General features: G+C 39.1%; 1 protein-coding gene across 1 annotated transcript; it reads right to left on the minus strand.

The window, feature by feature from the left end:
* Window positions 1-364: 364 nt before the first annotated feature.
* On the minus strand, window positions 365-25312 carry LOC134672927 (sialin). Its single transcript, XM_063530878.1, has 11 exons — window positions 24945-25312; window positions 9465-9679; window positions 7419-7506; window positions 6702-6850; window positions 5674-5821; window positions 5077-5243; window positions 4368-4517; window positions 3034-3166; window positions 2055-2210; window positions 1495-1580; window positions 365-564 (listed from the first exon to the last, which is right to left on the minus strand). The coding sequence occupies exons 1-11, from the start codon at window positions 24976-24978 to the stop codon at window positions 388-390; spliced, it is 1503 nt and encodes a 500-aa protein (XP_063386948.1). The 5' UTR covers window positions 24979-25312; the 3' UTR covers window positions 365-387.
* Window positions 25313-25819: the final 507 nt, after the last annotated feature.

The raw sequence follows: 25819 nt of genomic DNA on the forward strand, positions 1-25819 counted from the left end.
CGCCGGAGCAGAAGATCGTGTACGCCAGGATCTCCAGCACGTACCGTACAGGGCTACGGTCAAGAAGACCGAGGGTTGCTATGTAGACCATATGGTAACCGTAGACAATTAAATGAAACAAGTAATGTAACGTAATGATCTTAAAGCCCCAATCATATTGATAAGAACGTGAAGCGTTTTAAATATGTATCTGCCTCAATCTACCTATAGGTACGCGTGAAAGCGTGTTGAATAACCCTGTCTCACTCTAACTATGCGCGAAGCACAGTAACGATTAGAGACTGAAGCAATTTTGACAACAGAAACAGAAAGGGTGTATGTGATTTTCCCCAGATTAACTCACGTTAAACCAACATAAACAGTACGGCACCAGAATATTTTTTTAGTTTACACGTGTGTCTTCTCAGTGTCATTGTTAAGCGGTTTGTTTTCCGCGGGCTCCTCCTGCGCCACCTTGTTCCACGGCTGCTCCTCACCGGAGCCGAAGATCGTGTACGCCAGGATCTCCAGCACGTACAACGCTATGGTCACGAAGAATATCACGCGCCAGGCGGTTATGGTTTTCTGGAACAAATTAAATAAAGTTGCTCAAGCAGATTTTTTCAGTAGAAAAAGGCGGCAAAGAAAATGTAGGCGCGAATGGATATCGTCTCATAGAAAATTTGAATTTCTCGCCTTTTTCTACTGACAAGATTTGCTTGACCATCTACATATACCTTTGCAGAAAAATATGATAAAAGATTAACCCTTTAACCGCCAGAGTCTGATATATAAGACATTACATATCCAGCTCATTTCGCCACAGTCTGATAAATAAGACAAAGATCCGATTTGGTTTTTACAGCACATTTATAACTCCCGTAACTATGCCAACCTTACTCTGCGTGGTACTATTACTGTCGGTGGCGACATGAGCACGCTCGATAAAAAATTGCTGGCGGTTAAAAGGTTAAAAGAATGAATACATGTTTGTATTCATCGGAATTTCAATTATGAGTGCCAGAGGATTTCGCCTTCGTAGAATGCAGTAGCAAAATATGAGTGTGAAGAAACATTTGAGCTTCCTAGCAACGTATGCCGTGTAGTTCGCGTATAAAATTAAGTTCGAAACGTCTGGACAAATCAAAAAGTCAAAGATTCCGTCCAGTATTTTGGAAGTTAAAGGTAATACCAAAGATATATTTATTGGGTAAGATGCGTAAAATCTAAGACAATTTCGTGCTTCAAATTTGACAGGTATACAAGAGGGGGAGGCCTATGTTCAGCAGTGGACGTCTTATGGCTGAGATGATGATGATGATACAAGATGGCGCTGTACATCTCCATGCATTTTGCGGTAACTCTGATTGACAAAAGTTGACGTTTGACAATTCGGTGACCGCAATACATATGGCGCAGTACAGCGCTGTCTGCTTTGGATGCCAAACTTAGGGGCACGTTTTTTTTTCAGACTTTACCCCTCTATTACAATAAATTCTCTTTGATAATACTTACATTGCCTTTGGTTATTTCTCCAACGAAAATAGGGACGACGATGCCAGGGATCGTGGCCACGGTGTTCGTGATCGCCATCAACGTTCCTGAAACGAATGGATAAAGTCATATTAATATACTAAACCATATGTCACTCGCGCATTTTAAGTCGACGATTGCTCGAAATGTTTCGCTCCATATCGAGAAGCATTTTCAACGGGAGAAGCGTTCAGGACCATCGCAAACTGCGGGCTGCAGCTCTCCGCGATACCTCGGCGCGAGCGACGGTGGTGGCAGGAGAGGGGAGAAACTACTACTAATTTTCGGCATTATTGTCTAATTGCATTGCATATTTGAGCGATAGAGAGGCAAATACATGAACAAAGTAATTCGCGGTTATAGCCCTGACGTGCGTTACTCAACGACCAAAAATCAAGCTGGATATCCCTTTTTAGCAATTTTGTTGAATCACAACTTATTAACGAGAGGTTGGAATTGCCGTTTTTTTGTAGGATAGTTGCAAACAAAGTTTATGGATAAAACCAAGGCCTTGGGATACATTTTATGGCTTTATTAAGTACCTGCGAAGTTAGGCGCTATGTCGATGTGGTTGGACAGGAACCCGCAGAACATGCCGCCGACGCAAGTCACTCCGATCGCCATGAGAGCCACGGCCGCAGCGCGGTTGCAGCCGATGTAGCACACCGCCAACAGGCAGATCGCTGGCACCACAGAAGCTGGGAACAAAAACATTGAAATAAGTGTTCTTATCTCAAATTATGGTGAGCTGATGAAGTCGATCGGGAACATTGAAGGCTGTATCAGATTTTTTTTAATCCCAGGCCCTAAAAACCTCAAAAGTCAGGGAAGATCAAGCATCCATGGCGCTTAATAGTGTCAATGATTCTGAATCAGATAATCAATACAAAATGGTGGTTTAAGTTAATGTGCGTCAATTGTCCCTTTGCCAATAGGGAGCGTTTACTGTAGGGGGCAGCACAGGTCGAGCCACCTTGTTTATTAGCGCGTGTAAATATCATGTTTCATCTTCAAATGTAGGCCACGAGATGGCAGAACGTGCAATGCACGTGAACTGTAGAGACCAGCACTTGATTTGGCGTGAACTGTCAATGTAAAGTTTGTTTCCGATTCAGGCTACAAGGTGGCAAACCGTTGCTGCTATAATAAATAACAAATGTAAATAACTCAGAGGTCCTTGATTGTCTCTCGATTTGTATGAAAATAAAACATTTACCTCTGCGTTACCACATCTTTGGCATCTTTTTACATTAGCCAATATTAATGTATGAATTTTGGTCAACAAACTATTATTTAGTTCAGGTATAATTTGGAAATACAATTTTTATATCATCATTGGCCACAGCATCTGGACAGTTGATTGTTGCTGCGACAGTTTATTAAGAAGAAGAGGTCTGCGCACCGTCGGAGATTGGAGGTGCGCACACCTTTTCCTATGACTGTAAAGTTTTATAAACAAATTCAATATCTATCATACTTTTTTCTGGCAATAGATGTTAGGTAATAGAATGACCCACTTACCAAACAAAGTGCCAATCTTCCTAGCCGTAGTTGTGGTGATGTTGCCGCGTCCCCGCAGCCAATCCAGGGTCTTGCTGAGCCCCATACTGAAGAACCAAAGGGTCAGGAATGGCATAGCGGTGGTAACGGCATTCTGTAAACAGTATGAAGTACATGAATCTAATGTTATGTAGTTTTTCCATGACACTGTCACACAGAATAAAAATCAGAGGGTAATAGATGGAGCACTAATTAGACTGTGACAATCTGACAATAAAATATCCCATAATTCCCATAGGAGCGCCATAAGTAGGCATCAGGTACTTGATTTAATACTTGATATGAAAACTTAACGTTCGACAATTTTATGTTACTTTTCAAAAAGTGTGCCATTTTTAGTTATACGTGCAAATGAGGACTTGAACCTCGCTAAAGTATTGTTTTCGTTACACGCTCTTACACCCGTACAATAAAGAATTCTATTGATATGTGTACTGACCTCGGTCATCTCGAACTTGAGCACTTGCTTCATGTACATGGGCAGCTCGATGAGCAGCATGTACCAGCCCCAGTTGGAGCACGCGTGCATCAGGATAGCCAGGAGTGGAGGTGATCTCATCTCAGCACCCATGGCACTGGCAATATACGAACTCTATTGATATGTGTACTGACCTCAGTCATCTCGAACTTGAGCACTTGCTTCATGTACATGGACAGCTCGATGAGCAGCATGTACCAGCCCCAGTTGGAGCACGCGTGCACCAGGATAGCCAGGAGTGGAGGTGATATCAGCACCCATGGCACTGGCAATATACACGAACTCTATTGATATGTGTACTGACCTCAGTCATCTCGAACTTGATGAGCACTTGTTTCATGTACATAGGCAGCTCGATGAGCAGCATGTACCAGCCCCAGTTGGAGCACGCGTGCACCAGGATAGCCAGGAGTGGAGGTGATATCAGCACCCATGGCACTGGCAATATACACGAACTCTATTGATATGTGTACTGACCTCAGTCATCTCGAACTTGAGCACTTGTTTCATGTACATAGGCAGCTCGATGAGCAGCATGTACCAGCCCCAGTTGGAGCACGCGTGCACCAGGATAGCCAGGAGTGGAGGTGATATCAGCACCCATGGCACTGGCAATATACACGAACTCTATTGATATGTGTACTGACCTCAGTCATCTCGAACTTGAGCACTTGCTTCATGTACATGGGCAGCTCGATGAGCAGCATGTACCAGCCCCAGTTGGAGCACGCGTGCACCAGGAGAGCCAGGAGTGGAGGCGATATCAGCACCCATGGCACTGGCAATATACACGAACTCTATTGATATGTGTACTGACCTCAGTCATCTCGAACTTGAGCACTTGCTTCATGTACATGGGCAGCTCGATGAGCAGCATGTACCAGCCCCAGTTGGAGCACGCGTGCGCCACCAGGATGGCCAGAAACGGGGGTGACGTCAGCACCGCGCGCCATGGTACTGGCAGGTTCTACGGAAAAAACAACGGTTGGTAAAATGGTACCGCACCTCTTTTAGGGTATACTCTTGTACAGAGGCCGCAGCTACAAGATGACAATCGTTTAGGAAACTATCAGGATGATAGGTGCGAGCGAAAGATAAGATTGCTGTTTTCTATATATAAATTATTGTTGCTTGGTTGACTTTATTCAGCTTTGATCGGAAATTATCAAGTTCTCCGAAGTTTTCTCCATTCAACGTATCGTATTTCGATCAGGACAACCAGGAGGATCAAGAATCAGGAGGAAGATAGAATCAAAATAGTAAGGCTCTCTGTAGCCGTTTCCCAGTTGCACCAAACCGTCTGTGGTAGGGGTGCTTGTGGTACCTAGTATGTTGCCCGAAAATTGTCTTAACAGCTGTACCTATGGGACTACTCGTACATGTCCGTGACGTAAATCCGTTCGTCGTTTGTTATTATAAGTGGTGTAACAGTCGGATGGTAGCCAACTTAGGATGGAAACAAGAATGATTAATGAATTCAGCTCGGAATGGCGAAGACGGGACGGGACTCATAAGATGATGAATACCTTATGACCGTGATCATCACTCTTCCCTCCTAAAGACGTGACGATCATGTTCCGCTCCTCCGCGCTGATGAGAGGCTGCTGCTGCGGAGAATCTTGGATCAGTACCACCCACAGCAAGCACCAGATCGCTGCCAGTCCTCCCATCACATAGAATACACTCTCCCAACCTGTAAGAACAATAGGTATGTAAAGATATTTCTTATAAATGTATTCTTTGGGTTGATCTAATTTACTGACTGCTGGTAACAGATCTCGATCATGATCGTGTAATGTAATATAATCAGAACATACGAGACGATAACTTGTTTTCGGCGGCCATTTCGATAATGATCTCAGCCAAAAGGAACATTTAAATAAAAAATTGGACTTGTAATAAAAATAGGAACTTTACTGTCCATGGATGACAATTATGTAAATCGGCAGACTTAATGCTAATCTGCTCTCATTGACCAGATGGTCTACCCAATACCCAACCAAGCATAGTGTGGCAATATCTATTACTAGATATCACCGAGTTCATGGAGTCAATGGCATTAATTCTGTGCCCTTTTCCCGACTGCCGTATTCAAAATGTTATTTAAAATTTAAAGGAATTACCGAGCTGAGCTGTGAGTATGCCTGCCAGCAGCATGGAAATGACGGTGCCGAGCGACGTGCCCGCGTACACCAGGGCCGCCATGACACTCCGCTCGGCCGGCGGCGCCCATTTTGACAGCAGTACGTGCATGGCGGGAAACGTGACGCCCTGGAAAATGAACGATGTTAACACCATCACCGTATTCCCGTTCATATCAACCGAAATACGATCACTGCTGGAAATCCACAACAACCGGCCTTATTGTGGCTGCCTGCGCCCTGAGTGCATTGGTTCTTCGAGCAAGACCCGCTCAGCTGACTGCCGGATAATTCTGGCAACTCTTTTCATCTATGTCATGCCGGTCATGCGACGACCCCTTTTTTCTCTTGTTGGTTTCCTCGTTTTTACTGCGGTCTCACAGAGGAACTCCTGAACATAGCTCGCTCCATCGCCAATTGATTGATTTATATGGCCAAATTGTACTATAATAGTTTAGGTTCGGTAAAACTTCCCAACTATAGCAGGGGTGCGAAGCTCCTGACTTCGGCCAAACTCGGCTCCGCTCGGCTCAGCATTGCTCCGAGCAATTATTAGGGTTGGCACCACTTGACTTCCTTTTGCGTGCACGACCACAGATAAGATAATCACTTGAATTTTGACAACCCTAATTAGCCGAAAGGGATAGTGCCATGTATTAGAAAGGGATAGCATGATTCGACCCTGAACCGCTGTCAAACTTCGGTTTTGTAGGAAGCTTCCTTTCTGTACGGTAGTACTATTATTTATTCTGTGACTATAGTCCAAAGCTGTCAACTATGGTCCAAAATTAACTATATTTTTTTTCGTTCAGGTGTGACTATTACTGTAGGTATTTTTTGTAGTTCTAAAGGCAAGATATGTTTATAAATGGAAGAAAAAACTCAGAGTAAACTAAAAGGAATATTGGTATTGATACTTAATTTTCTTTTGAACTTGAGGACCATAGTTGCAGTATTGGACTATATAAGTTGGGAGGTTTTAAGGTTCGTTACGAAACGGCAATGCTTACCCCGCCAATCCCCTCGCCGACTCTCATGACGACGGCGGCCGCGGCCGCCCACTCAGCCATCACGGGTGTGAGCAACGTGCACACCACGTTGATGGTGACGCTGAAGAACATCACCCACTTGGCTGAGAACAGTTCCGCTATCCGCGCCCCTGGAACATTTAAATGTTTAACACCTTAGACCAGCGGTCGGCAACAGGCCAAACCCTTCACTTGCGGCCCTTGAGCCTCCCTGGCTATTTTAGTATGTAGGTAATATTGATTGATAAACGACATTGTCTGATAAAGTCATAAATATTAACAAAGTGGGGTCCGCGTCTATTTCGTTAACTACTATGTGGCCCTTGGCTGCTAAAAGGTTGCCGACCGCTGCCTTTTAGACATCGGTTACCTACAATTCTGGCGTCAGTTCAGTCCATCATTCTGGTCAAAATGACGGGAGAATTATCGTGTTCGACTAAAGGGGCCATTACCAGTTCGCCGGACGATATCCGCCTGTCAGTTAATCACAGAAGGTGACTTTTCTGAACAACTGACAGGCTGATATCGTCCGGCGAACTGGTAATCTGTGGGCATTTTGGGCCCTTTAAGCATTTTGCGGGCCACTTACTACAAGTCGCCGAAAGTTACGTGAAAGCACTTTTATGTCCGTTATCAGAGCTATCATTTTAGTATCAGGGAAATAAAAACGAGTTTAAAAAGATCAATATGGAAACTCACCAGGAATCTGCGAGATGAAGTACCCCCAAAAGTAAGAACTCATCACGATGCCTTGCGTCGTGCTTCCCCACGTGAATGGACCGTCGATCTGGAAATACAAAAAGAGATAGATTTTTTAGGTATGTACCTTTAAGTAATTGTTATATATATTTAGAGCAAAACAACGATGGAGCGACGAGATTTACAAAGTAGCAGGTAAAGACTGGACGAAAAAGGCAAACGACCGAGAGGCATGGAATAATTTGGAGGAGGCCTTTACTCGTTAAGAGGTCCTTAATTAAAATTAAACTAAAATAAATTAATTAATTTAATGTATGTGTAATTACATCAACTTCTTCATAATAATAATTTGTATTTTTTAGTGTGACATGTTTATATATATTTATTTATTTAGAGCAGATATGGTTTAATCATAACTTAAAATTCTAATTGCAAACTCGACTTTAATGAATTTATCTACCGATATAGGTACTTCTATTTAGATCCGGGAATGTGTCAGCTCTGCTCATCAGTGGAAGTCAGAGTAGCCGGCCGTCAAAGGGGTTCTAAAATCGATTAATGCCTTGTTGTGAAAGTAACAATTTTCGTTATTTAAATGACCTTCATTCTGTTAGAGAGCGTTGAAATCATCAAATTTATAGTAGGAGAAACGTACGCATTATTATTAACCCTCATTGTACACGATGGCTCCGCGTGAAAATCGATGGCTCTAAATTCGCTGTTGCTCCAACCTTAATTGGTTGACCATTCGTTTTCATTGAATCTTATTGAAATTTGATGCATCATGTCTCACTTAGGTGATCGAAATAACCTTATTGTTCGCCAACTTGAACAACATAAATAGATATGAAATAAGACATAATAAATATTCATAGTATTCAATAACTGGAACATCCACTTCCAATACTGTCTCTTTTCCACTACAGAGGGCGTATTTACTCTAGGGCCTAAAGAGGTCAAAGTAAAGGAACCTCCCAGTTGCTTTTGAGTAGCTAAGTATACCAACTTTACCCCTATGTAACCTTTGCCCCAAGGCACAAATAAAAACATAAACCACAGTAGACAGGCATTTAAGGACAGTTTTTAATGGGGTTTCTTTTTTGCCCTTTTATAGTTACTGATGAAGTGGCAAAAAAGGAGCCCTTTTAGTTTTATCGTGTCCGTATGTCCATCACCTATCTCTATTTATCTGTCCGTCCACATACCTAATGTCAAACATAAATTACTTATGACCATTTAACAATTCTAAAATCTACCTCAACTTAAACACGCTTTGAAAACAAAATTCCTTGGATTCATTCCAATATTATTTATTGGGTATTTCAGCATTTTCAGCTGACTCAATTAAGATGCGCATTTTGCCGGTTTTCGCAGGCTCTTGAATGTCTCATTATTATTAACCCATGTAAATCTTTTAAAGTTTATGACTGTCCCACTCCCAATTACTAAATATACACGTCCCAGTAAACTAAATGGGAGCACAATTATGGATGCAGAAGCAACAATCGGCGCAGTGGCATGTTTACTACAGAAGTTAGCCTCAATTCGCCAATCAATTTCGAATGTTGTTGATGAATAAATTAAATACGGTGCAGTTGTAATTTTGGCTGAAAAACGTCAATGCAAAGCCCCTCCTATATTTTTAACATAACGGTCTTGCGCAGACCGTGTCCAAGAGTTTTCCCTGTCCATGGCTGACCACAACAGTTATTTAATTGCCGCTGCACCTATATAAGTATGAAGTCATATGCCTCCCTCCGATGCCCTATTGTACTTAGGGCATACAAAAATTCCTGGACTGGCCACTTAGAAAAAATAAGTCGTCTCATAATATCAGAATCCATAAACTTTCATTATGGCCCACGTACGTGTAGCTCAGCATACCTGCTAATCTACAGACGTTAATCTTCACAGTCTGAAAGTACCTACAGTGGCGGTCTAGTCGTTCTCGCGCGCGACTCCATACATCAAGCGCGACTTCAAGTATAGACTCGCGCGCCAGAACGGAACTCATGCTAGACTGCCAGAGTTATTAGACAAACTCACTTCTTGATGAGTGACGTTCCCAGCGCTTTTGCTTCCACAGTCGTTGCCAGAGTCGACAGCAGCTGAGTGGCTCCCCGCGTCTCCCTCTAACGTCTTGATGGCTGTGTAGTTGAGCATGCCGACCATGGCCACGGATAAGTTGACCTTCAGCCCGTAGACGATGGCCATGGCTATGGAGCCGAGGATGGCGAGGATGTACCGCGCTGGTACTACCCCTGGGGAAGAAAAGATTGGTTTAAGTAATCAAAACCCAGTCGATATTAATTCTAAATTAAATATGATGCAAATATCGCAACTCATACAGACTATCAATGATATCATCATGTTTACATTGCAAACATCTAAACTGAAAATTACATACATACATACTTAGATTAGGCTGTGATGTACGTGCGAGAAGTCAATTGCAACAACGCGTGTTATTGTGAAACACTCGCATACGACTAGACACCGATGCTCAAAAGACACTAAGTAGTATTGAGGAGTATTGAGGTAAGTAGAATACGCCCAGAACGAGCCCTTCAAAACCGTAAAATTTTATATAAATATAACGGAAAAGAAGAATCGGTCCAATTGGGTATCAACAGCAATCAATCAGGTCCACACACGCGCACACACACACACTTCTAAACACACGGGATTATGCCTATTATGAGTCAATGACCCCGATTAGGTGAAACAAAAGCCGGTCAGGTAAGCTTTTAACTGACATATACTAGTAAACAATAGAAAATGTTATTGAGACTCGATCATATATATAGATGGTTTTGTTTCGTTTCTTTTTCTACCTAAATGCAATAATAATAAAAGTTAATTTTTTTTATTTGTCCTGCCGGAAGCGTAATTTTTCCATTTTTTCCTTTAATATAAAATTTATAATAAAAGTTGTATTGCATACCAATGGTCCAAGGACCATCAAGGGCCAAGAGCGTTTTGGCCTAAGTATCGATATATAATACTTATATACTACCCGTTCGCTTCAAGTTGGCAGTCGGGTACGGGGTACGGGTACCTACTACCTACCGTTACGCTACGTCTTACGTAGGCGAACAACGCGCGAACGCGGCGCGACGCGGCGCGGCGAAAGCGGCCGCCGCCGCGCCGCGCCGCGCCGCGCCGCCTGACATTCGCGTGCAAATCGCGCCGCACCGCGTTCGCAACGAGATCGCTTACGTAGGACACTTCTATGGGCATCAAAGGATTGATTTCGCCGCGCCGCGCCGCGCCGCGTTCGCGCGTTGTTCGCCTACGTAAGACGTAGCGTTAGGTACTACTGTTACAAGCCGTTACATGATAAAATATCACATGTACTATTACTATTACCAGACATCGTAAATTTTATAGCATTTTCGGTGCAGCGGAGTGGTGTTAACGGAATTGGTATAAACAATTTAAACCCTAATGGTGCAGTGAGTTCAGAAAACGGAGTTTTTTAAAAGCCGTAGCTCTTTTTTGGATCACAATACGGCTGCCATACATTCAATTAGCAAACTTGAGGGCTTTTTCTAGTGAGTGGAGGGATTAGAATCCTAAGTTTTTGACTTTTGCTCGATAGAAAACGATCACGAACATAGGTCTAAAACGGACTTTAAAGATTCGTAACAATTTGTGCACAAAAGATAGAAATATGAAAACTGCTTCTATGTACGCGCAATTGTATGCTTGAACGACTACCAGGATTCCTTTTTTTTTTTAATTTCACATTCACTAAATAAGTTCGAAAATATGATATCAGCGGTTCCGTGCACGCAACTTCTTTGATCAGATGCCCGCTGGGCTCGGATCAAAGCACACGTATCGCGAATTTAATTAAAATGACAGTTGGTTTTCGCATTTATTTCGACATTAAGTCATATACATATACGAAAAAGTATACCAGTAGACAAATAGTATTTAAAAAAACAGGGTAAATAATTATCATCACATGGAGCTCGAGTCTCATCTTAGATTTGATTTGTTGGGGCATAATGGTTGAAAAACGCAGTAAACTATCTTAAAACAATACGATTCCAATATCATTTAAGTAATTTGCTCCTTGAAACCCGGCTTAGAATGAAAAAAGTTTGAAGACTCATACTTATTGATTGGAATTAATTTTCATTATGCTGGTATTAATATTGCATACCTATTTGACGTACTTTTGTACGTCAACGTCAATGAACTGTGATGACAATGTTGTGATCTTGTATTTATGTTAGAGAACTTTTGATCTTCAAATATTACCTATTAATACGGAACATTATGTAAATATTTCGTGTACTACTTGAAAATCGTGCAGTGGTACACCTATTTTGTTGCTGTGAGGTCCGTCTAAGATAGATGTATAATGCGGTTACGTGCTGTTCTGCAAACCTTCATGAAATCAAGAATAAATAAACGGCTATGGTCTAGCCTCAGCGAGTTTTTGCGGCTTGTGAGGCCGAGATATACATTATACATACTGGCCTACGAGGCTTACAGCCCAAAACCACTGCGGTGCCTGGTTTGTGATTGCCTATGTATCGAGTGTTATACTAATTTACTATAAAATAAAACAAAGTTTTTCGTTCAATGATATTCTGTGCATATTTAATTTTATACCTCGTCGATGACAAACAAGCATACGGCCCGTCTGATGATAAGCAATCTTCGTAGCCTTTGGATGCCTGCAACTCCATGCGCGTTGCCGAGTCTAACACTCCGCACCCCTCGTTGATAACTGGCAACCATACTCACCGGCAGGAAGGACACTATGAGTAGGGTCTAGTGCTAGTGTTATTTGGCTGCAGATTTCTGTAAGGTTGAGCTCTGCTCTAGATCTGGAATGACATCCGCTGTGCTGTGCCCTACCACACAAAGCGAGATGTCATTCTCAGTTCCCATTCCCATACCTCTCTTTGGACGTAGTTCAAGGACCATATATCTTAAATATGCCGATACCGATATGTCCATATATCTTAAATATTAACTATAGAGATTCAGAGTCTGAACATATAACCGTAAGTTTACCAAAAAAATGCCGTAATAGCTGTAGGTACAGTCAGATGCAGAGAGAAAGAATCCGCCAAAATGAAATTTCCACCCTGCCAGGACTTTATTTATTGATAAAGATAACGATATATTTATTTGCAAAAAATATAGTGATGAACATAGGTGGACAGTAATTTTGGATGCGTAGGGTAGAGCGGGGAGAAACGTAACACTATGTACTTTGACCTTAGTTTCTGGTTAGCCATTATTATTTTGATGAGTTTAATGTAGTCATACTCGTATATAACGTCAGTGCATGTTCTGTACATTAACGTCTTGACTAACATTATAATTGTGTATTTTGTTTTAAAAAAATCGTCTTTTGTTACTAATGACCCCGTTGGCGTGCAGAAAGTAACACGTTGTGGGTCAAAAGTAACAAGACACAGTGGGCTGTAATTTAATATAATATGACATATCAAATCAAAATAAAAACCGGTCAAGTGTGAGTCGAACTCGCGTCCCAAGGGTTCAGTACTGCACACATTTTTGAACGAGCGAGCAAAGCGAAGTTCTTAAGTACATTCAACTATTTATTCAATTCGTCCACACACGGCTGGCTATCTTAGGATAGTTAGTTACCCATTTTTTTTTTGTTCAAGTATTATGTTAAGCATAGTGCCTATATTTTTTTTCATTGTTAGGCGTATCTCTGTTAATTCAAGATAACAGGGCTATAACCGCGGCAATCGAAGTTCGCAAATTGCTGGCATTTCTCTCTGTCACTCTAATTACCTACGGTTTCATTGGTGTAAAAGAAAAATCCCCGCAATTTGCGAAATTCGATGGTCGCGATATACGGCAGTTCAGCCTTCTCACTTAGCTACTCGTACTTAAACCAATTATTTGTTCTGTTTGAGCACTAACCTCCTAAAGCTCATGCTTCGACCTTGCGTGGAGGTGCACCTCCCATATAACCATTCCAGTCGCAGAATCATCAAAGTGGTAACTAAATGTCAGATGTGTCGTAACAGAGTCCACACAATGTGTCTAGAATTGTTTCGAAACAAAGTGTCGTCGCCGTGTGTACACTTTTCCGTAACAAGGTGTCGACACATTTGTGTGCACTTTGCGTGCGGTTTGCGACTAAATCTGACAGCAAATTTGTGACAGCAAATGTCAATATAAAATACCTCTTGAAAACCAAGGTTTGACAAACTACTATTAGTGTCTCGTGTGCTCGTAAGTAATTCTAGTAAGTCATCATGGGCGATGCAAATGATAATAATTGACCAAAACCATATAAACACCCAACACCCGTCAACCTTTTACAGAAAAGTTTTTAAAGAAATGCAATAAGCTACTTAGGTCAGCCAACGAATGCTCCAAAAAGTTGTAGAGGGAAATGCTCGGAACACAATTTTTGACTCTGTAACTTGGTTTGGGCAAGTTAGGAGGTGAACATATCAAAAGTCCCCGGCCGTAGCCCTTGAGCGGGAGGAAGAGAGGGGGCTTTGTTTGAAGGTCCCATTTTCCGGTTTTTCGATTATATCTCGGAAACTATGCATCTTAGCGACATGGCCATTTATACAAAATGAAAGTTAATTTCCACAAGTTTAAGTTTTGTTACAAGTTTATTCAGTCAATTTTTTCGATATGTTGAATAGTTTTTGAGATATCCGCTCTTGAAAGTTTATTTAGGGCTCTCAATTTTATCTTCATATATCTACATCAGTGAAGGTGCTAGGCCGTGTATGGTATCGTTTTTGTATAAATCTGGGTTGCTGAATCCATTTAAGGTATCACATTGACACCATTCCACAAAATTAAAAAAAATCTTTTTAGGGTTCCGTACCTCAAAAGCAAAAAACTTATAGGATCACTCGTGCGTCTGTATGTCTGTCCGTCTGAATACACAAAATAGTTCTTTACCTATAGATGACAGGAAAACCTATTAGAAATGTGCAGTCAAGCGCGAGTCGGACTTAATGTACGGAACCCTTAACACGCGGGTCCGACTCGCACTTGGCCGGTTTTTTTAAAACTCCTTTTGACGCTTAACCGCTGAACCGATTTCGTTGAAATTTGGTATAGAAATAGTTTGCGTCCCGGAACAGGACATAGGATAGATCTTATAACCAAAATCATCTTTTGAAGGTGTGAAAAGTGGCGTGGAAATTTGTACGGGAAATCAATAACCGCTGAATCGATTTATATGAAATTTGGGATGGTCTACATCTTTGATTTAGTTAAAAATGATAAAAAAACATGACTTCAAACCTAAACTTAAACAGTATTAACTTCAAGAAGTCAATTCTGAATTCCCCCCTACACCTCATTTCACACCTTTAAAGGATGATTTTTGAGATAACTTATTATGTCCTGTCTCGGGACTCAAAATATATGTGTACTTAATTTAAATTAAAACTGTTCAGCAGTTTAAGCGTGAAGAGGAGTTTAAAAGAAAGTATTTTAATAAGTTTATATGTTTTTACTTTGGAATGGTGTCAATGTGATACCATAACTAAATTTGGTACTGCGAATTTATACGAAAACGATACCAAACATGGCCTCGTAGCTTTACTGTTGTAGAAGTCAAAATAAAATTGAGAGCCCTAAATTCTTGTTACTTGGCCAAACTTGTGTATAAGGAAAAGGAAAAATAAAAGTCTTCGGCAGGAATATAAGACACAAATATATATTTTTTTTTCGCGGTACTATTTCAATCATCAAATATAAACATACCTTGATTATATTATTCTAGTTAGATTCTCATAGATAAACAAAAACATTTACTTAAAAAATTACAAGGTCGAAATATCACGGAACTTGTGAGAGTAATATGTGAAAAATAAAAACTTTTATGACAAAAAAATCTGGACACAATTTAAGAAGCATCCAATTGCGTCGAGGAATCATCTGTATTTTTGCTTGTTTCATTACCTCCTCGCTTCTTTTTTTGTCCTTTGTATTCTGTAGCAATTTGTTAGATCTGAAAATAAAGATAACTTGCGTCGTCACGGATGTCGATTTATAGGTTTTAGGGAGTGCAGAATTCGAAAACGATGATCATTTTATAATCCAAGATGGCGGCTACGTATTTTGTCATAAAAGTCGTCATGAATATAATCTTATAGGTTTTAGGAAGTGCCGATTTCGAAAATGATGACCAGTTTGGAATCCAAGATGTGTGCCGTGCACTTCGTCATAAAAGTCGTCATGGATATCGTTTTATAGGTTTTAGGGAGTGCAGAATTCGAAAATGATGACCATTTTGGATTCCAAGATGTCTGCCGTGCACTTTTTCATATAAGCCGTCATAGATGTTGATTTATAGGTGTTAGGAAGAGCAGATTTCGAAAATGATGACCATGACCAATACAACGACATCCATGTCGACTTTTAACATAGTGCATGGCCGCCATATTGGATTCCAAAATGGTGATCATTTTCAAAATTGGGGCCCCCTAAAACGTATAAAACGACACCCATCTCGACTTTTATGACAAAGTGTTTGGCTACCATCTGCATGCAAGACATTTCTATTATTCTATTATTTTTACGTACAAAAATGGCCCCCTGTCAACTTCCAACCGAGATTTATTCGATTAATATTCAGATTAATTCAATTTCTATCTATAGGTCGACTAAACTAATTGCGATTAAAATTTGAGGATGGACTTTTTTTATTCCATTAATTAGTCGAATAAACAGTTAATCTATTAAGTCCCATCTCTGACCACGGCATTTTTACACTTTGAGAATATCTGAAAACAAATGAACACAAGGAGTCATTTTGCAAATCCAGTAACTTTGTTATTACTTTTGACAGCGCGTGTCATGTGTCTACACAGAGTCGACACAAAGTCGAAACATTTGCGACTACTTTGTGACTGCAATATTTCTCAGCCTTAAACCATATTTATACATCATAATTAACAAGTTTCGTAGTATGTAAAGCGTTATTTCTGTTATTTAAGTATAGTATACGCATCGAAGTACTAAAAATGCATCAAATAATATGGTTATGAACACAGGCACTGAGAAGTAAACAATTTCATTTCCGGCTAAACTAAAACAATGTGGTGGCGCGTTGATTATATTACACTTAGTTTATCAAATCACTCGAGCAGTTTAATACCCCATTATAATTTTAGTCCTATTGTAATATAAATGCAAACAATATATAATTACGTCTTGTAATCCGTTTTAGAGATGGCGTATTAATGTCACTTATTTTTATTTAACAATTTTTCCATCTGACAGTTTCCATTTGACAGGAACAAAATGAACGAATGAACGAATGATATTGGCATAAAGTAGTCGCAAACTCGAAACAATGTGTGCACACGGCGACCACACTTTATGTCACTTTGTGTCATGTGTCGACCCTTCCCCATTTCTGGTAACTGTGTCGACACGGCGACGACTCTGCGACTGGAATTGTGACCGAAACAGACGGTGTCGACACAAGATGTGTCTACACCGCGTCGTAACGGCGACTGGAAATGGTTGTATGGGCTCTCTCGGATGCTTCAGGCCAAAGAATATAATACTCACTAGGAGAAGAACGATAACTCCATAGAAAAAAATGTCCCCAAACGTTTATACGTTTATACTAGTAGCGCCGCGTTGTGTACCAAGAACTAAAGTTGACAACCGGTTTAGCCTGGCGGGTATTGGTAGGTAGTAATTCTGTTGATAAACATATTTGTTATCTTCATATCACGAAATATATGAAAAATGCAAATATTACCCCTTGTTTTTGGTATTTTCAATTGATTTAAATAAAAGGCATATTTATGTTTATAACATTGTATAATTTTATTTATTAAAAATATGTTTTACATAGAAATATACACTGAAAATTAAACCCTGACAACTTAATAAAAATTTGACATTAATAAAGCGCATTCACAAAGTTTCCAGTGTAATACAAATAACATTAGGCATGCCTACCTATTACACTTTACACACAGACACACTTTACACACGGCATTTTACACAGATTTCCAACTTGTATTCATACATTTCTTCACGGTTAATTAATACGCTTTCCAGGTGCATTATGACTCGGTTCCTTCTGAACCCACTAAAACTGTGAATTTCACTCTGGCTGCTTCAACAGCCGTTGCTCCGCATTTAGCACATTTTCTATGTGCATTGCTGTAATCCATGTAGGTACAGACTTACAGTCTTAAGTGGTAGTATCGCTACGTTGTATTTATTATTTAAAGATTTAATAAATAAAATTTTCGTTATGAACTTTAACCACAGCAGTTGGACAGAGTCACATATATTTTTTATACAAATATATTTTTTATTATGGTGGGTAGACGTACCTACCCTCCATATATTTTATGGACATTGATAAAGACAGTTGGAAGCAAATATTCAATTTTAAAACTGAATCGCGTATAATTAAGTTTTAAGCGTTTTAAGTCCCGTTTTATGATTAATAATGTATAAAATTCGTGATAATTTAAATCAGAGTTGGGAGCAATGTTGCTGTAGAAAAATGTTTTTATTTTTATTACTCGCAACTTTTTCTCGGAGGCCAACGCACACATAGAAGCTTCAGGCGCACACATGCGCAATTATTTGGGGACATAACTTTCTTAGGAAGTGAACAGGCCTTGCTTCAGGCCTTCGGCCCAACGCAGAGCTTGGCCATCGACCTTCACACTAGCTGTCCGCACCACGTTTCAGTTTCACGTAAACAATTGCGGCTGTGTCCCTAAAACAGCCCAACCGCGTTTTTTTTTCTTAAGTCCGACTCACGCTGGACTCTAGATTTCTAATAGGTTTTCCTGTCATCTAGAGGTAGAAGGTTGTGTATTTTTTTTCAAAATTTTAGACCCAATTTTATCGGAGATAAGAGGGAGGGGGGGACGGTCATTTTTTGCCTATTTTCTTAAATAACTTTTAAACTGTTTCATATAAAATTATAAAAAAAATATATAGATCCTCAAAATAAGCCCTTTTATTATGTAACACGATATGGTTTGCAAAACTTGGTTTTCTAATTTACTCATATTCCCCTTAAAATAGCCGCCTATACTTAAAATTCATTTGTTTATATTACATGTCCGTCTTTGGGTAGCAGACTTCCATATGTATACCAAATTTCAACTTAATTGGTCCAGTAGTTTTGGAGCAAATTGGCTGTGACAAACGGATAGACAGACGCACGAGTGATCCTATAAGGGTTCCGTTTTTTCTTTTTGAGCTACGGAACCCGACTCTCGAGCCGCGAACATTTAGAAACCAGAAATTTATTTGCTAAAAACATTGTCCTTACAAAGGTATACAAATGGAATACGCAGTGATAAAAAGTGAAATAAACTGTGTGAATCGTGTTAAATGTAATGTTTTGTCATAAAGGCTGCTTTTTCTACAATCAATTGTTTTATTTCCTAATTATACGTATTTTTATACATGAAAGAAAAAAAAATTGGTATTATGAGATTTGATCAAGTCCAGCATAATTCACATAAATATAATGAAATTCATTGGTATACAATCAAATAAGCCATTTTATGCTGAATTCAATGATACATAATTAATATCATTCATACATATTTTTAAAGAAATGGTCATATTTCTAACACACGCCAAATTCGCGATGACCACCCATGGAGGCCACGCCACTAGACGTATATTTTTCTAAATTGGCCGCGCCACTCAACCTCAAGCCACCGTTAAATCTGAGGCGCCGCCATTCAACGGCTTGTTATGACTGTCCGTCTCCCGGCTCCCCGCCACCATAGAGACTGGGAGCCAGACAATGCCACTCTAGGGGATATGCAAATATTCAGAAAATGTATGAATTTTAATACAACATAAACATCAAATAACTAAAAGTCAAAACACGTACTTTAGATTCGAAAAATCACGTTGCGTCCTCTCACACAACCTAATAGCACGTGGCGACCGTTTCGACTGAATGCGCTGACTGAGTGAAGGGGGCACCACTGTCTATCACTTAATAGCAGCGGAGTGGTATTTTGTCTATTAGATAAACCTACAGAGCAATAGTTACTTTCCACCCGCAGTTACTTTTGTCCCCGCTCTCCCCTACATTTCACTTGAAGAAGCATGCAATTTTTTCTTAGTAGCTAGGTAGTATAACTAAATATATACAAACTGAAGCTAAGCTAAGGTAAGTTATATAATAATAACATCATCGGAATACACATATGATTTTAATGAAATTGTCATTGAATTGATTTGTGCCTTATCGAAAGCCCTATTGATTAGAGTAGTACCTAAATAACGTTTTTCATGAATTGTCATTGAATTGATTTGTGCCTTATCGAAAGCCCTATTGATTAGAGTAGTACCTAAATAACGTTTTTCATTTGACATGAAAAACGTTATTTAGGTACTACTCTAATCAATAGGGCTTTCGATAAGGCACAAATCAATTCGGTTTATTTAGTTCGAGTATCTAATGAATTCGATTATTTAGTTAATTTACATTTAAGTACGTCACATGTGACATGAACAGACAAGGAGAACAAGATAAAATATATTGTTTTGTCTTCCTTCTTTCAATGGAACTTTTTTAGAGTTTCTCTTCCTCAAAGGAGGCTAGTGGTTAAGACGAAACTCAAAATACTCTCATTTGCATCTTAAAAAAAACAGGATGGGTCACTGACCTGTCCCGGTAAAGTGAGGTAGTGTGCGTGACGCGTGCTTGTGTGTGAAATGGGGTAATTTGACAGAATCTGAAAATTTTCCCCGGGCATACCTCACCTTAATTTACAATTTCAGTTGGAATTATCTATACCAATTCCGTTAACACCACTCCGCAGCAACAAAAATGCTATAAAATTTACGATGTCTGAATATGTGTCATTGACCCCGATTGGGTGAAACAAAAGCCGGTCAGGTAAGCTTTTTAACTGGCATATGAGTAAACAATAGAGAAATGCCAATGAGATAACAGATATTCGTATGGAAGGTTTTGTTTCGTTTGATTTTCTACCTAAATGCAATAATAATAAAAGTTGCATTGCATACCAATGGTCCAAGGACCATCAAGAACCAAGAGCGTTTTCGCCTAAGCGCCATGCACTTGCACCATCTTACTAACCCAGGGGTTAACCGCTTTAACCGTTAACCCGGTGTCAAATTGTACTGGTATCCATGGTAACTCCCGGTTTAACCGGTTAACCCCGGGTTAGTGGAATGGTGCAAGTGGCCCTAAGTATCTACTTACGCTACGTCTTACGTAGGCGAACAACGCGCGAACGCGGCGCGGCGCGGCGCGGCGAAATCAATCCTTTGATGCCCATAGAAGTGTCCTACGTAAGCGATCTCGTTGCGAACGCGGTGCGGCGCGACTTGCACGCGAATGTCAGGCGGCGCGGCGCGGCGGCGGCCGCTTTCGCCGCGCCGCGCCGCGCCGCGTTCGCGCGTTGTTCGCCTACGTAAGACGTAACGTTACTACCCGTTCGCTTCAAATTGACAGTCGGGTACGGGTAGGTACCGTTACAAGCCGTTACATGATAAATGTCACAGGCACAATTACTATTACTTGCTAATCTTGCTATTAGTGTCGAAAAAAAAATTGTGTAATTAAGTAAGTAGGTACCCAGCAAACATTTTAAGTATTTTTTCCTAGGCTCGAAGAAGATTTTACCAATTTAAGTGAAAATTACGTCCTAAGTCACCAATTATTTTACGTATTGTACACTTTTACTTCCAAGTCAAAATATAGGGATAATAAAACGTAAATTTCACTTCATAAATACACCATGAAGTCAGGGACTTAGGGGTTGAAAATAAGGCAAAATATTAGGTAAAATTAACCTTAAACCCTGCCCAATAGGTCAAATCTACTAATAAGGTATTTTGGGTGTATTTGCGACGTAATTATTACTTATACGGGGACTATGAAGTCACGGACTTAATGGTTGAAAATAAGTCGTATTACTAGGTAAAATTAACTTCGTACCCTGACCAATAGGTCAAATATACTAATAAGGCCTTTTAGGTGTATATGCGACGTAATTATTTCTTATACGGAGACCATGAAGTCAGGGACTTAATGGTTGAAAATCTGTCGAAATATTAGGTAATATTAACTTCGAACCCTGACCAATAGGTCAAATGTACTAATAATGCATTTTAGGTGTATATGCGACGTAATTATTTCTTATACGGGGACCATGAAGTCAGGGACTTAATGGTTGAAAATAAGTCGAAATATTAGGTAAAATTAACTGCAAAGGCTGACCAATAGGTCAAATGTACTAATAAGACATTTTAGGTGTATTTGCGACGTAATTATTTCTCATACGGAGACCTTTAGGTCGTCGATTTTATGTCGATTTAGCTACTAATTTTAGGTAAATGTTACTTAAAATAGATACCAAATTGCGACCATATAGTTAAAATCACTTGTAAAGTACTATCAATACCATAAGGTTGTGCCGCCATTTTCTTTCATTATAACGAGATGCTAAATATGAAATTGCATAATTTAAGTTGTTATATCTTGAATGGTGCCATCGCACGGTACTTCATTGTGCTAATATTCAAAATAAAACAATATTTTTGATCAAGTCAATACACTCACACACACAAATATTCAATTACAACACTCAATTACAAGCAAATATATGCATTTTGATTTTATAAAATGTTGAAAACTTAAATATTTCAAAAGCCCATCGATAGTTTTGTATGTAAACCTAACATACTGCACGAAAAAAATTTCTGTGCACTAGATTTCATCGTTCTTCATCAGCGTAATCGGCCTAAATTATTTTAAATGACTTAGTGGCCGCCATTATCATTGCACAACTTAAAGTTGTTTTCTTGTTAGACATTTTGTTTCTGAGTGAAAAGAATATATAAGCGTAATGTTTGTGTCTCTTTTTCTCTTCATCGCGTCTCATCTAAATATTGCCTCGCAGAGTAATTATATGGATAAAAATATGTCGCCATCACGTCTAAAGGTGGTAAAGAATACCAAATTAGTACATTTTCACTACGCGGCACGTCGTGGCGACGTCGAATCCACGTCGGAAACATGACCTAGTGTTGACCTAATGGTTGTAATCACTAATTTACCGTCAATAAATACGTCGCCGGCACGTGCGTTTTTTCCCCATTTATGTCGACTCGACGTGCCCACGACGTCGATTCGACGTGCCTCATTTTGGTCTCCTAAATTGTGCGACCTAAAATAGGTGCCTTTTTCGGAATATCGACCAAAAATGTTTGCTGGGTACCTACTTTATTCTTTATAATGCTTACTTTATGTACTTTATCGATGTTAGCCGTAGAGTCCGTAGACCACCGTAGACACTCAGACTTTAGGTAATAGGTACTTGAACGCCTGTGACCTCACGTCAGTGCAACCGGAGATGACCTTCAGACCCGCCAAGGACATTCCTGTACCTACCTATTCGATTTGGTTTTGTCTGCACGCATATATCAGTCAGACTTTAAGACTTTATTTTTAAGAAAATTTTACTTACTTACACTTTATTTGATCAGCTTGGCAGAATTTTAATATTTTTATTACCTTTTTTTATTAAGTATTTGTAATTCGCTCGTGATTAAAATTCTTATGCACCTTTGGGTTCTATATAGGTAATTGTGTCGCTTAACTTCAAACTCGGGTAAATCCATTGGACCCTCTCAGCAAATATCTACCCTATTACGTTTTCTTAATACCAATAAAATCGCTTAATCTGACAGATGGATTTACCCGAGTTTGAAGTTAAGCGACTCAATAATGTCAATGACCGTTGTAAATTGTGTAAACTTATCAATATGCCTGGGTAGGTGCTAAAACACACTATAGCACTATAGCCCACGCTATGGGTTTTAAATATATCGCATCGCTGTGTGGACTGAATAAATAAATAAAAGATCCGGTAAGTTTACCTATAGACTGCTGTAGGCACACATATACTAAATAAGTAGAAGCAGTATAAACAATGTATGGCATCGTAATGTTAATCGCCCCCTTTTTGGAGTAATTAGCCCACTAAGTATTAACTCTACGTTGTAGAGTAGATAATACCATAGTTTACTATAGCACCTGTTGCATTCAAGTTGCATCAAGTGACTGCTCGGGACGGTTCCTAACACAAAATTAACTTTTTTTTAAAGGCACCGAATCCAATTAACATTCAATTAGGAACCTATACTTAATCTATAAGTGAATCCAATTAACATTCACTTAGGTAACCTATACTTAATCTATAAGTTATTCCTATTACCCGCTGTGCCCACGAGCAGAGATGTGACTTATTTGAAATACTTGTATTTAAAATGCAAATACAAAATGCAAAATACCTATTTTGTATTTTATATTTAAATACCTTTTGAAGAAAACTATTTTGTATTTTATTTGAAATAGTTTTTGAGACCTATTTTCTATTTTCAAAATACACCAAATACTTTATAGTAGGTAGGTAATGTAGGTAGGAGTTACAATCTCTTCTGATGTTACAATCCTGTCAACTCTCTCATTCTTTTAACATGGAACTATTGAATCTGTTTAGTAACGTCGCACATGACCACAAGCGTAGCGAGTGGTTAAAAAAGTGGAATCTTGAGTGTTGCGAGGGTTTCAAGGCACGAGAGGAGAACAAACTTTTCTGCCCTGGTGAAATACAAACGAGACGTTTTCATCACACTAACGAGAGGCATTATACTAGCTGTAAAACATTACAAATTAATGCTTTAAAAGTTGGCCGTTAAAAACCATCATCCATACCTACATATCCTACCAGTTAATATGAGCAAACAACTAGAAATTTGCACTTTAGATAGAGGATTGATTTCAAAGAATAAAGAGTCTTTTCAACTTGGAAATTCTGAGTAATACTTTTTAATTCAGACTAGGTATTCACTACTCAGACCTTTTATCGCAAAGTATTTGTATTTTTAAAAAGTATTTTGAAAATACCTATTTCGTATTTTGTATTTGAATACAAATTCAAAAACTATTTTGTATTTTGCATTTGAAATAGTAATATTAAGGAAGTATTTGTATTTTGTATTTAAATACTTTTTATAAAGTATTTTTCACATCTCTGCCCACGAGTACAGAATAAATAATCCACGAGTGGTGTTAAATAGGTATTTGAAACACTATGTTCGTTTTTTTTAGCATTAGAAATTAGGTAAACAATCTTGATGTGTCTTTTAATTGAAAAACACATTTCAAAAATAAGTTACGGCAAATATGTAACAATTATGAATCTAATACGATAATTTATATTCTTCTGCTTTCATAAGTAATCGTTTCATATTTTTAATATAATATAATTAAAAGACATGTCAAAGTCGCTTACCTTCTTGCAAGTTCTTCTAATGCTAAAAAAAACGAACTTATAATAGCATGTAAAAAGCGATGTAAAGTACCTAACATAATTAAATAGGTAAGTACGTGTTATTGAAACTTCCCATTCAACATTTTTAATTTCATAATCATAATTCACCGGTAAAACATTGACGTAACATTTCGCAAGTCTCATTTACTGAAATAGTGTAGGTACTTACTGCCCAAAACATTTCCCTTTGCCGGCACGTCCATGTTCACTTCTATTAATAAAGTTTATCAACTGTCCAATATAATTATGTTCGTATTTAATTCACCACACCGGTACCGCGTATATTATTGACACGACGCGTTACCATTTAGTAACATGGTGAAATCTGCTCTGACTAAGTTTAAATACGTATTTACGTTAAATATCAAAGTGTTAACCATACGTGCGCGGCGTCATTCACGGAGCTTCTCCGTGGTGTGACGCTTCCACCGAACTTGTTCCCATTTGAGCTTTCGCGCTCAAGGTGACCTCCACAAACGGGCGGGATCAATGAAACTGAAAATAATTTTCACTAACAATTTGATCTAGACAATTTACTACCTATGTAGAGTCTAGGTATTAATAACAAGTGAGGCGTCTTTTGATCTAATTTGGTTTCAGTTGGCATATTGCGTCAGTAATTAAGATTTCCCACAACATCATACGCATCGCGCATCCTGAAGTTCTAACCTCCTCTAAAAGGAAACATTTTCCCTTTTCAGTTTCCTTGTTTGACCTGTAATGTGATATTTCTGCCATCTCTAGGAGTTTTCCCGAAACATTTGTTTTCTCTGCACCTAAGTAGTTGCAGCTAAATATAATAGATGTCACTGCTATTGGCAGTCACGCTACTCCGTTATACGCAATTAGGATTGTAATGATACTATTAAACATTTACAAAAAATTGAAACATTTATTCATAGCACATCTTTTCTTACACGCAACTTAATTAGAATTTTGAAGAGTGGTCAGTCTATCAATAATAGGCTTAATACTTCACATACAGAATCGATTTGTTATTTTTTGTATGACACGTAGATGAAACGGAACACGTATATGCTGTCA

This window comes from Cydia fagiglandana, chromosome 17, assembly GCF_963556715.1.
Source record: "Cydia fagiglandana chromosome 17, ilCydFagi1.1, whole genome shotgun sequence".
Classification (NCBI taxonomy): Eukaryota; Metazoa; Arthropoda; class Insecta; order Lepidoptera; family Tortricidae; genus Cydia; species Cydia fagiglandana.

Coding starts and splice junctions, on each gene's coding strand:
- LOC134672927 (XM_063530878.1), bottom strand. CDS start 24,978: ATGGACGTGCCGGCAAAGGGAAATGTTTTGGGCA. Junction 6,851..7,418: donor CTTCATCTCGCAGATTCCTG/GTGAGTTTCCAT, acceptor TAAATGTTCCAG/GGGCGCGGATAGCGGAACTG. Junction 1,581..2,054: donor CATAGCGCCTAACTTCGCAG/GTACTTAATAAA, acceptor CATTCGTTTCAG/GAACGTTGATGGCGATCACG.